The 12,250-nt window shown below is 50.0% G+C and overlaps 1 protein-coding gene across 2 annotated transcripts; it reads right to left on the bottom strand.

Moving 5' to 3' along the window:
• Window positions 1-538: 538 nt before the first annotated feature.
• Window positions 539-11,099, bottom strand: PIGV (phosphatidylinositol glycan anchor biosynthesis class V). 2 transcript variants are annotated; one of them, XM_059376765.1, is made up of 5 exons: window positions 10,386-11,099; window positions 9,300-9,393; window positions 7,378-7,512; window positions 2,684-3,805; window positions 539-1,347 (listed from the first exon to the last, which is right to left on the bottom strand). In XM_059376765.1, exons 3-5 carry the CDS (start codon window positions 7,453-7,455, stop codon window positions 1,066-1,068), a joined length of 1,482 nt encoding a protein of 493 aa, XP_059232748.1. In that variant the 5' UTR covers window positions 7,456-7,512; window positions 9,300-9,393; window positions 10,386-11,099; the 3' UTR covers window positions 539-1,065. The 2 variants fall into 2 exon arrangements, with proteins under 2 accessions (XP_059232748.1, XP_059232750.1); XM_059376767.1 differs by lacking the exon at window positions 10,386-11,099 and adding an exon at window positions 9,845-10,379.
• Between the last annotated feature and the right edge of the window lie 1,151 nt (window positions 11,100-12,250).

Raw genomic sequence — 12,250 nt, 5'->3', positions numbered from 1 at the left:
TATCATTTCCCCCAGTTTCAGAAGAGGTCAGTAAGGCTGTGAAAATTCTCCCGAGGTCACACAGCTAGTAGGTGGGGTTTTACTAAGAGGACCAGGTCTCCTGGTTCTTTGTACCATGTTCTTTTTACCGTGACTTTCCCCCTAAGTATTCCATATTATTTTTAAAAATGTAATTCGGGGACACCTGGGTGGCTCAGTCAGTTAAGTGTCTGCCTCCAGCTCAGGCCTTGATCCCACGGTCCCGGAATCGAGTCCCGCATCGGGCTCCTGCTTCTCCTTCTGCCTGCCGTTCCCCCTACTTGTTGCTCTCTTTCTCTCTTGCTTGCTCTTTGAAAAATAAATAAAATCTAAAAAAAAAAACAAAGCAAAGCAAAACAAAAACACATAATTCAGGGGCACCTGGGTGGCTTAGCCAGTTAAGTGTCCGACTCCTACTCTCAGCTCAGGTCTTGATCTTATAGTCATGAGTTCAAGTCCTTCCCAGTGTGAATCCTACTTAAAAATAAACAAACAAACAAGCAAATAAATACATAAGTCATTGCATGCATAACCAAAAGTTGTTTAATTTGCATATCTTTGTAAGGTTTTTCATATATATATATGAACAAATCATGAAAATATTCAGAAACAATGTTCCATTTTAAAAAGATGGTCCTACTTTACTTACTACTGCCAGGACATTGTTCAGGCCTCCACCATCCTGTGTGGACTATTAGCAGCCCGTTGGCTAGAGCCTTTGATGAGACTGACATTAAGGCAGGTCTCAAGATGTGTTTACACTTTAAAGTTTACAACTATCTCTGCTATGCTTGGTTGATGAGACAAATGCAAGTGTACTTTATTTAGACTTGGAGAATGAGATTTCTTCACTTACAGAGAAAATAGGTACTACTCTAAAATTTGCCATAGCCGGGACCAGACGGGGCTCTCCAGTGGCTCACACTTCTCCCGTTCCTGACCAGCCTTCAGAGAGACTGGAGATTCCCAAAGGACAGAGCAAAGGTCCCGGGGTAACACAGACAGTCCCAGTGTGGATCTGTACTTCCAAGCCCCTGAGACTCTGGGTCATGTCCAAGGTAGGAAGTTGCAATGTAGGAGCAGTCCCAGGAGCCAGTAAGACAGGAAGTAGCCCAGAATGCATCGTGTGACTAGAGAACAGGTTTTCCAGTTGTATAAAAGTCCCATGATGGAATTTCTGGGGACCATTTGTCCTGGTAGGGAGTCCCCTACACGGGGCTTCCAAGGCACGGTCTCTAGGGATCTCAGCAGTGGCTCCTGATTATGAAGCAAATAAGCTGGAAACCAGTACACGAGAGGAGTGGAGGAACCTAGAAACCTGGTGAGAACCTGGAAATCATAAGAGGGGGGAAAACCCACACATTTATTGGACTATCACTGCTTCACACTGGACTAGCCCGGGGCTTCCCCGCTGCTGGGTCAACTATAGCCCCATGACTAGAACGGTATTGTTCTGGAAAAGGGATTCAGCAGAACTTAGGATCTGCCTTATAAAGAGCTGTGTGTGACACCAGCCAGGTGACCTCAATGCTACAAATAAGCAGAGCCACAGACTAATTACCACAGTCATCGGCCAATCAATACTAAAACCTACGAGGTCCAATTTTAGCCTAGGGCCTGGACTCTAACCACTAGGCTGTGACATGGGGCTTTGGGAACCTGAAGGGGTTCCCTCATGCCCTGGGGTTGGCAGAACAGAAGGAAAGAGGGCAGGGCATCCTGCGGTTCAACATTTTCCGTCCTAGGGGAGTTCAGAGCCAAGTCTCCACATGGCCTCCCTCATCTAAGCTGGAAACTCCAAGCTGTGCTGGCACTCGCTCTACCAGTTAATCCAGCTACAAACACAGAATGCTACTTTCTGTTTCCCCTGTGCCTCTTATCCACACAGCCCAGAGAACTTTACAAACAGCCAATGTGCCCCTCCAACAGGCAGAAGCTGTTAGGGAGCGGCTGGCATGGAGGACTACGACTTCCTCAGGGTTATGTGGGAACCGGGGCCACAGCCAGGAATAAAAAAATGGAAAGTATCAAAGGCTTCCCACCCTTCTATTGCCCTCTTCCACCCCGAACATGACACAAGGGATCTCCTCGAAAGACTGAGCACCTGCCAGGGCTGAGAGTACCTTAAGTCAACACCCAAGGAGGCACTGGGCGTAACCCGCGCAGTCGGGGAAGGTCCCGCGCTCTCCTCTGCGCTGTCACTTCAGGTCCTTGTCGCATCTCTGCACGCACCCCTCATTTGCCCAGAATACTCTTCCTCTGCTTCTTAAATGCAATTCTTTCCTACTCTTTAGGACCCAGCCTTCATAGGACACCCTCCTCGACTCCTTCCGTCTATGAGCTACTTTTTCTTCTGTGTTTCCACAATCCTTTTCCTCAAAACAGCAACTCTTCTTCCATTCCACTGAACTAGAATTTTATCTGTGAGTGTCTGTCTCCCCATTTCTACCATGAGACCCGCGACGGCAGCAATCCTGCCTCACTCATGTTCCATTCCTCAGTGGTCTCACCCAGGGTCTGGACAAAGAAAACCCCCTAATAGCTGGCAAATGAATAAATTAGGCACAGGTCACTCAAATGGGAAGAAGCGAGCAGTCTTCCTTGACCCTGGCCCGGGGGTCTTGCCTGTATTCCCACCCTGACCCTGGCCAGGAACCCCGCTCACCTGAACGTGCATGCAGAGACCACCAAACAGCGCCAGCGCCGTGGCATGGACCAGGTACACAAACACCCGAGGGCCAAGGAATCCGCGGTCGGGTTTCTCTGGGGTCTTACTGTGCTTGCTCCTCTGCATCCCCAGCGTAACGCAGAGCCAAGGGTGGGTGGTCACATATGTCCATGTTGCCCCGGCAACCAGGATAGCCATTGGTGTGGCCAGAAGGAAATTGGGCACCTGCTTGAGCTCATAGTATCTCAAAAAGCCAACATTCCAGTAGATATCCTGGATATAGCTATATATTAGGGGCAGTTCCCAGGAGCACCAAGGTGGCTCATTTCCCTCCACAGTCCGGTAGCCTTTGTCCATGGCTAACTGCCGTAAGGGCTCCGGGATGGGGCGGACTGAGCCTGACAGACAGAACTGGGTATAGCCATAATACTGAAAGAGAGCAAAGGGAAGGCCAAGCGCGAACACAGACAGGAATACAGAGCTCATTAGTTTCAAGAGTGGTCTCAGAGGATTCAGCACCATGGGAGAGGACAGAAAGCCTTGGCACTGAGAATACACGAGGAAGCCAATGTTGACCAGCCCGTTGGAGCGTACACCCGTGGCAAGGGCAAAGAGGAAGCCACTAGTCCAGCTTCGGCCCCTTTCCAGCTGTCCCATGGCACTGAACGTCAGGAGGGCAAACAAAGCTTCTGAGTAACCAGCTGCCAGGAAGACATTGGCGGGGCTGAGGCAGAAGAGTAGGGCTCCATAAAAGGCCTGGCAGGGACAGCGCAAAACGAGACAGCCCAGGTCGTGAAGTGCGACAGCGGCCAGCACGGAGAACAAGGAATTGAGCAGCGCTACTGAGATTAACAGGCGACTTCGTAGGTTCAGCAATGGCCACAGGGGCCTCAGTAGTTCAGCTCCCACCAAGAGAGCCAGGGGGAAGCCAGGGAAGAAGGCGAAGTTGTGCTCATAGAGATAGCCACGCTCAGCAATGAACAGGAAGTGTTCAGCATCCCAGTGAGACAGGCCACCCAGAAGACCTTCGACGATTTGGTCCACAGAGCCTGAAGGGGTGAGGCGAGGAGGAGAGAAGGCTTCTGCATGGTGATCGGGGATGATGGCATTGAAGAGAGCCTGTGGGATGAAGGAGAACTAGGATTTCAGTTGAGCAAGTGAAGGAAAGAATTACCATATCATAAAATGAGGAAGAACAGACTTGCTGGAGGACAATCAGGAGTTCAGTTCTAGACTAGCGAAGTTTGAGCTACACATTCCAGGGCAGAGGTCAACGAGGCAGACACAGGAGTCTGACAGTCAGGAGAGCGATCAGGGCTGGAGACATAAATTCAGATGTCCTAAGTGCACAGAAGGTATTTAAAGGCGTGGGACTGAATGAGATCACCTGGGGAGGAAGGAAGCAGGGCTAGAGAAAAGAGATCTGAGGATTGGGCCCTGAATGTGTCAACGTTTAGAGGCCTGAAGGAGAGTGAGGATCCAGAATGAAGATAAAGAAGGAAAACCAGGAGAGCAGGGTGTCTTAGAACCAAGTGAAGCAAGGTTGTGATCAATTCTGTTAAATGTTGCTAATAGGTCAAGGAAGATGGGGACTGGGGCGCCTGGGTGGCTCAGTAGGTTAAGCCTCTGCCTTAGACTCAGGTCATGATCTCAGGGTCCTAAGATCCTGCTCAGTAGGGAGCCTGCTCCTTCCTCTCTGCCTGCCTCTCTATTTGTGATCGCTCTCTGTGTCAAATAAATAAATAAAATCTTAAAAAAAAAAAAGGAAGATGGGGACTGAAAAGTGACCGCTGGATTTAGAAATGTGTAGGTCACTAGTTAAGTTTGACAAAAGCTGTTTCAGTGGAGTGGAGAATAGAGAAGACTGCCGAGACTGGGCTCAGCAGAGAAGGGGAGAAGGAAAGCAGATAACTATCTGGACGAGTTTGGCTGCAAATGGGGTAGTAGGTGAATGACGACGGGAGAGAGAAGCATTTGTGAATGGGGATAATCCGGTGGAAAGGACACCACTAAGTATGCAGGGGCGAGGGAAGAATTGCTAGAGCAGGCACAAGGCAGGTAGGAACTGCTACACAGGCGGAGGAGCAAGGCTCAGGGAGGACAGCAGGGCTCGGCCTGCTTCAGCAGCAAAGGCACACGAGTGCCATGCATGGGATGAATATGGGGGGAGCACACACAAGGTCAATTCTGATTACATCTATTTTTCTGAGTTTTCGCTCAGGGAAGCAAACTGGGGAAAAGGTGTTAGGGACTTGAATTAAAAGATAAACATGTAGGGCACCTGGGTGGCTCAGTGGGTTAAAGCCTCTGCTTTCAGCTCGGGTCATGACCCCAGGGTCCTGGGATCAAGCCCCATATTGGGGCTCTCTGCTCAGCGGGGAGCCTGCTTCCTCCTCTCTCTCTGCCTACTTGTGATCTCCGTCTGTCAAATAAATAAATAAATCTTTAAAAAAAAAAAAAGATAAACATGTAAAGTAAGTCCTCTGTGACCCCTAGTTCTCCAAATAGGCTGTGCACTGGAATCATCCAGGGAGTTTCAAAAATACTGATGTCTGGATGGCTGGGTCCCTCCCCTAGGGTTAATGATTTAACTGGTATGGGATACAGACTGGGCATTGAGTTTTTTTGGTTTTTTGTGTTTTGTTTTTTAAGCTCCCCCAAGTGACTCTGATGTGCAGAACGATTTGAGCGAATGGCAAGGTGAATGGGCCAGGGAAATACACTAAGATCGCCAGGTAGCACTAAAGACTCATGTTGGCCAAAGATCTTGAAGAGAAAGCGACTAGTCAATACAGCTGTGTGTTTCTCTCTGGGCATGATGCAGAAGTAGAGAGAGAACGAAACTGAACTGTGCCTGGGCCTCTGTCTTGTGACTAAGCCGGGGAGAAGGGAGCGCGCGAGTTGTGCCTGTGTGCCTGGTGGATCATGGAATCTAGCTGGGTAAGAAGGGGTTCGGAAGCCAGAAGGCAAATGAGGCACAGTGAAACAGTGGTAGAATCAGTGGACTGTAAGTCCTAAGGGGGTGGAAGAGCCGTTAGAACTGGGGTACTTAGAGGGAGTGAGCTGGAAACATAGGAGATAGTGGTTAGTCCTATCAGCTTTATTAATATTGAGACCACCAAGAAATTAACAGGAGTGCTGGAAAGCGCAACAGTGAATCAGGAGCTTAAACCTTCAAGGAATGAAGAGGAATGAGCTGTCACTAACAGAGACGACAGCAAGAGTGAAGGGTAACTGGGGTGAACATCTGATGGCATGAGCATTAAAGCTGGAAGGGGGATGGGGAAGAGAGGGGGATAATGAAATAGCATTATTGTTAAAGGTCTTTTTGCATCATCAGATTGTCAGCTACTCAAAGGATAAGAGACTGTGACTTTTCCTTCCCACCACCTAGCACAGTTCTTGGAACAGAGCACACACTTAATACGATCTGTGGTAGAATGAGAGGAGAGAACAGGAGACATACGCATTTCCAAATCACTATCTGAATTAGGCTTGCTTCCCTATCCCAGATGCCAGTTCCCCAGGCCCCCCCAGGGGCCTGGTAATCACTCATCTGATACTGTTCAAAGCCATCATTGGGTCAGTTTTCCCAGCCCCACAACTGCGATATAACTCCATTCTTAAGACTTTCTCTTTTTGGTCAGTTTCTTTATCAGGCCACTTTAAACAGTGAAAACGAATGGGACAGGAGTGACAGTCACAGATAACAGCCCTAGTCTCCAAGCTGAAGCTACTTTTAACTAAACCTGGGGCCCTGTAGAGGCTGCTAGGCGTCATAGTGCAGGAAGGGAGAAAGGAGGTTTCCAGAAAGGAGGAGAACCCTGAGAAAATGGCATCTGTGGAAAAAGCACACATAATTATGCTAATATAACACCACTAGATTGCTGACAGACTTTCAACAACAACACATACTGAGCACATACTAAGCACTGGGCACTGTGCTAGGCACCAGACAGAATTCATATATATGCAAAAATTGGTCAAAATATGTATCAAGAGGAGCCTTGGAGGGGAAAGGAAGTTGCAAAAGTGCAAATGCATTCTGAGGGTTGTGGTGGGTGAGGCACCTGGGGGAAGAGCTGGGGACATTGCTGACTAACTGAATACACACAGATGGTCCCAGGACAGTGCCTCTCAACTGACTGACACTGTGCTCAGTTTCCTGGTAAGGGGACCCAGGCCGATGCCTTGGGCTGTCGTGCCTTAAAGGCATCTCTGGTTACAGAACCTCATGGCTCATTGGAAAGACCACTAGCTCAGGACTTAGGAAGGCTGGGGTCTGATTCTGGCCCTTCTCTAACTTGCTGTGCAACTTTATGGAAGCTACTGAATCTTTCTGGGCCTCTGTTTCTTCGCGTGTAAAGCAAAGGATTAACAGACCATTTCTGGGGTGCCTGGCTGGCTCACTTGGCAGAGCATGCAACTCTTGATCTTGGAGTCATAAGTTCGAGCTCCACGTTGGGCATGGAGTTTACTTTTAAAATTAAATAAATTAAATCTTTAAAAAAAGAAAACAGAGACCATTTCTAAGAGTCCTGCCCACCTTTCGGTTATCAGGTGTAGGTATCTATGGTTTCAACCACATGGAAGGACACACCTGGGAGGCAGAAAGAATGTGGGGATGATTCTTAGTGCCTAGCCCAGTCATGTGGCAACAGCAAGTTCAGGACAAAAGATCAGAGACTGACCTGCAGCACCAGAGTCAGGACACGGCAGCTGACTGCAAACCTCAGCACCTCTTTCCTGGACGGGTCCAGGGGCCACATCCTCTCACCACCGGGAACTCAGGGGTGTTGCTGCTCGGACTGAGCTCCCGCAGGCTTCTAAACTCCAAAACCCAAAGAGGAAACGTCACACATGGGCCGAAAGTAAATTACTGTTATTTTTTTTTTCCACAAAAGTAAATTCTTGAAAGTATTCTTCACAGAAGATTCCTCCTTCAGCATTACATGGCAAACTTAATTGCCCAACTGTCCGGTCCAGATGAGGGAGAAGCATCTTGAAGGCAGACGGGACCTCTTGGGTGTCACTTTGAAGCACTGTATTTCAGGAAAATTCTAGACAGATAGGCATGAAATTAGTAGCTAGGCTCACAGAAAATGTTGGGTACCCCTGTGCAGGAATTAAAGACCTGGGTTCAAATCCTGACTTTGTTACTTGCAAGTTCTAATTCAGACCTTCTGAGCCTCAGGTCTTTAGGTATAAAATGGGATCAGACTGTTGTTGGTTTTTTGTTTTTTGTTTTTTTCCCCAGACTATTTTCTCTCACAAAATTGTCATGATGGTGAAGGGGATGAAAGTGTGAAGAAGTACCACCAAATCCATGTTGTGGTTGCTATTTTTTGGTGTGTGCCCTTTCCCTCTTGTCCAGAATAATAAACTAGATCCCAAACCAGAGTCCCAAAAGTGGGGCACAGGACTCAACTGGAAGACCATAATGACTACACACTGTAGCCTGGCTCTCTTATGTGTGTTCAGCTGGTCTGTTAAATTAAGTGGAGAAGGAAAAGAAAACCACCACTCAGCAGGGCTTCAGCCAGCTCACATTGCTAAAACAAACTGAGGGGGGAAGACAGTCGACTACTAGGGATGCAGAAAACTGTTATTTCCCCATCTCTTTGTTGGAATGGCAGCAATGTACAAACAACTGCGAAGTCACTCTGAGGCAAGGAATGAACTTCGAGGCTTTTTTTTTTTTTTAAACGCAACTCCTTGGGCTAAAGGAAGTAGCAATGGCTCCTACCGAACATTCCAACACTAGTTTGGGAAATCAGAAGTGGGGGCCAGAGCACCAAAGGCAGCTCACTGATGATTTGGGGTGAACTATCCCTAAAGGAAGAAACATTTCAACTGGGAAATTAACAGCGAGGGTTGGAAGACTTTTCTTTCTTATCTGAGTAGTATCTATCAAATCTTTAGCTATTATTCGTTTCTGGAATTCTCTGATGCTCACTAGACTATATGATATGCTCTCATTGCACTCTGTTTCGTCGTCTTTACTGCTGTGACTTACTTATGTGGCTCGGGAGGGCAGGGGCTTTGTCATGCTCCCAATTACACCCGCTGGGTCCGGCATTACACACAGGCATTTCAAGCCTCCGTTTCTCACTGAGTGGAAGTGGCAAGAACAAGATACGGCATCACCAGTTCACTGGCTCGGGATATAAAATCACTGCTTTAAGTATTCTTCCCGCTACATCTCACGTCTTAGTTAAGACCTAAGTCACAGGAAAACAGTTTCTCCACCAAGGGCGCAAGACTGGCCAATAGCAACAGTACACTTTTCTCAGCACAAGGGGGCGCCTGCTGCTCACACCATTACTAGGCGGCCTGGAGGAAGGGAGGGGCCGTCATGGCCACAAGGGTTTACTCATCAAAATTCAGTTCAAAGGCAAGCTTTTGAAAACCCCCGAGAGCGGCGGTAGTTTGTGAATCCATGCAGCATTTCCAGCATCTGACTCGCGGAATCGAGAGGAATTGTAGAAATCAGTACGGCCAGCTTCACATGGCCGCTGATTCCCCATCCCCAGGGTGAATTCACTTTTTTCTTTCCTTCACTTCCCACCCACATGCAGAAGAAAAGTTGGGGACAGAAAAGCACTTAACCCACCTCTGCCTCTTCACCAGGCTTCCATTCTTCCTTTCCTCTCTCCAGAGTCAAGCTCTAGCCCCAACGACCACAGGCTTCTTGTAACCTACCCTTGCTTATAGGTAAACCAAGTTAAAACAAAATAAAGCCAATGAGTTGTCCCTCTGGGCTAGTTGAAGACCTCGCTTCCCAACAACCCCTTTACAAAATCACAAACTCTTGAATTGGCAGGACGCTTAGGAGCAACTAGTTTTACTCTATTTTCCTGGGAGATAAATATGCCCAGAGTGGTGACTAATAAAAATCTCCACGGTTTAGACCCTGTGAGGCCAGTATAATTACCATCGCCGTTTTATGGATGTGGAAACTGAGGCTCATTGGGGTCATGTGACACACCCTGGGCTATATTTAAAGCGAATATTTCCTTTATCCCTTCTGGAACCTCATGATCTTCCCACCGGCCCTCAACCAGGCCAAAGGGGATGTGCTCTTTCAGAGCCATGGTAACAACCCAGGACTCCCAACTCCGAGCCCAATACTTATCCAAAGACAGCGCATGCTCTTACTGGGTATGCTTAGGGAAGGGAGGGCCCTAGCTCAGACTCCGGAGAAGCCTGAATTGGAGCCCTGGACCCATGGGAGTAGGACAGCGTCCGCTGTACAGTAGGGAAGTCTCCGTGACCCAGGGTCCTCGGGACCAGAGGCATCGCTGGCTGTCGCGAGCCAGGGGCCGCCTTCTGCCAGCCCCAGCCAGGTCCGAAGACCATCCTAACCCTTTCCTTTCGGACACAGTCCCAGGCGGGTGGTGGGAACCATCTCTCCCCAAAGGGGCCACGGTTCGGGGACACTCCCGAGGGGGCCGGTGAGGCCCGGCCAGAGCCGGCCTACGGCCGGAAGGCAGGGGAGGGCGGGAGGCTGTAAAGGAAGTGGCGGCATCGGGAGGCCGCTATGGCGGAGGGGCGGGCTCCCCGCTTCTCGGCGACCTCCGCCTCATTTCCCTCGGCCTCCGTTTGACAACTTCCCTCCCCCCCGAAAACTCCAAGGCTCCCAAGCTGGCGCCGGGTCCGTAGCCCCGGCCCATCTCGACCTCCCAGGCGGGGCCCGAACCTCAGCTCCTTCATCCGGGACCCCGAGCGGCCTGCGCCTGCGCACCAGCTCCGCCAAGGCGGCCCCGCCCCCCTCCTGCCCGGTCTCGGAGCTGCCCCGCCCCCCTCCGCGGCGGCCATCTTGACTCCGGGCGCGCGGGGCGGGGACGCCTTAGCCCCAAGAGTCTGTGCCCTCCGCCGTGGCACCTTCCCGCCTTGGTGACACCTGAAGAGTTCCCGCCGGCGCTTCGCGCGCCTCAGGTCCCCTCCCTAGCCTTCAGTTAGTCCGTCCGTGCTACTGTGGCAGAGTCGGCGTTCTCGCCCGGTTGCAGCCCACAAACATCCACTGAGTTCCCGACGTGTTTGTGCGGAGGAGGCTCTTGGGGCCTCTGCACGGAAGCCAGAGCCGCACTTTCCCTGCTGTCAGGCGTCAACCGCTCAGCACAGGGCCTGGCGCACAATAGATGGTCTCTGAATAGAAAGAGGAGCCTTGGGGTTTCTGTGGCCAGCAGTGGCACCCTGCGTCCGGTGTGAGGAAAGTGGGGGGATCCCCCTGCCTTCCCCTTCCTCAAGATAACGGGGACCTAATTCGATCCTCAGCCCCACCTCAGGTGCTAATGAGGACGGTGCCGAGAACGCCCCCCAGGGCTCTTCCTCAAACAGTTGTCCTGGTAGGAAGTGGGGCCAAAAAAGAAGAAGCAACGCCCAAGAAGCCAACTCAACAAAAAAGGCTGTTAGGGAGGAGCGGCCAGTGGGTACCCCTGTAACGGAAACTGTTAGAACAACTTTGCACCCTCCTTCAAGGAAACAGATAATAAATCCTTCTCCGTTGGTGGATTTCTCGTTTCTCAGGATTCCAAAGCCTTCTGTGGTTTCAGTTATCGGTTGTCTAAACGGAGCTGGGGTCTGCGTTTGCCTCTGGCCACCGACCTGGCGAGGGAGGGGTTTATCTTCGGCCACAGCTATTAGTGTGGGTGGGAACAAAGGGATGGTTGCTATCTCTCCAGGCAAGGAAAACTGGCCTCCATCAGTTCTGTGGGGGCCAGGAAAGGCACTTTTTGATTCTAACTCATTTCAGACTCTGACACCCAAGCCGGCCTAAGATACTGTTGTGTGTGAGGTGGATACAGAAGAAATCACATGTCAGTCCTGAGTTGAAGAAGGGAAAAAAATGGAGAAGACTCTTCCGCAGTTTTTTTCACTGACACACACTTGTTCTCTGCTCCAAAGGCCTGTCAGTGAATCGGCAAGGCTGTGGTGCACACTCGTGACTGGGGCCTGAGGTTGTGGCTTGAATCTCTAGAACTCCATGAGGCTCCCAGCAGTACTCTGTTTGCAAGACAAAACCAAGCAATGAACTGTACTCGCTTTGTGAATTCACAAGGGAAAAAGACAGGCATTCTTAAGGGTTTCTCCATCCACACCAAATTCCCTCAAAAATCTGTCTGTAAAAAAGGACAGGGGTCTCTTGTGACAAGTCAGAATGTTTTCTAACAGCTCAACTGTCACCCGTTAAGAGGTAGAACTTTGTCCAGATCTTCAGCTCTACTTTCCAGCAATTTCTCCTTCCTTTCCTTCTCTGCTACCCCTCCCCCCCTTTCCTCTCTGTTTCCTGTTTTATTTTCTGGCTCTTGCTCTGACAGGAAAACAAGAAAGCTGAACCTTGTGCTCTCAAAGCCCTGGCTTGTCAGAATGGAGGAAGACTAGGTGGGATGGGAGGGGGTTCTAGAAGGCAACTCTCTCCAGTCTGCTTTTGGAGTCTGCAGCTAAAATGGAGCCTGCATCCATCTACACAGGGAGCCAGCCGAGGAACCAGCACTGTGGGAGAGCCAGGGAGACAGAGATGTAGCCAAGGGTTCCAGAAAGACTCTATACCATCCAGTCACT

This window comes from Mustela nigripes, chromosome 14 (genome assembly GCF_022355385.1).
Source record: "Mustela nigripes isolate SB6536 chromosome 14, MUSNIG.SB6536, whole genome shotgun sequence".
Classification (NCBI taxonomy): Eukaryota; Metazoa; Chordata; class Mammalia; order Carnivora; family Mustelidae; genus Mustela; species Mustela nigripes.
This window is presented reverse-complemented; position numbering and strand designations above follow the sequence as displayed.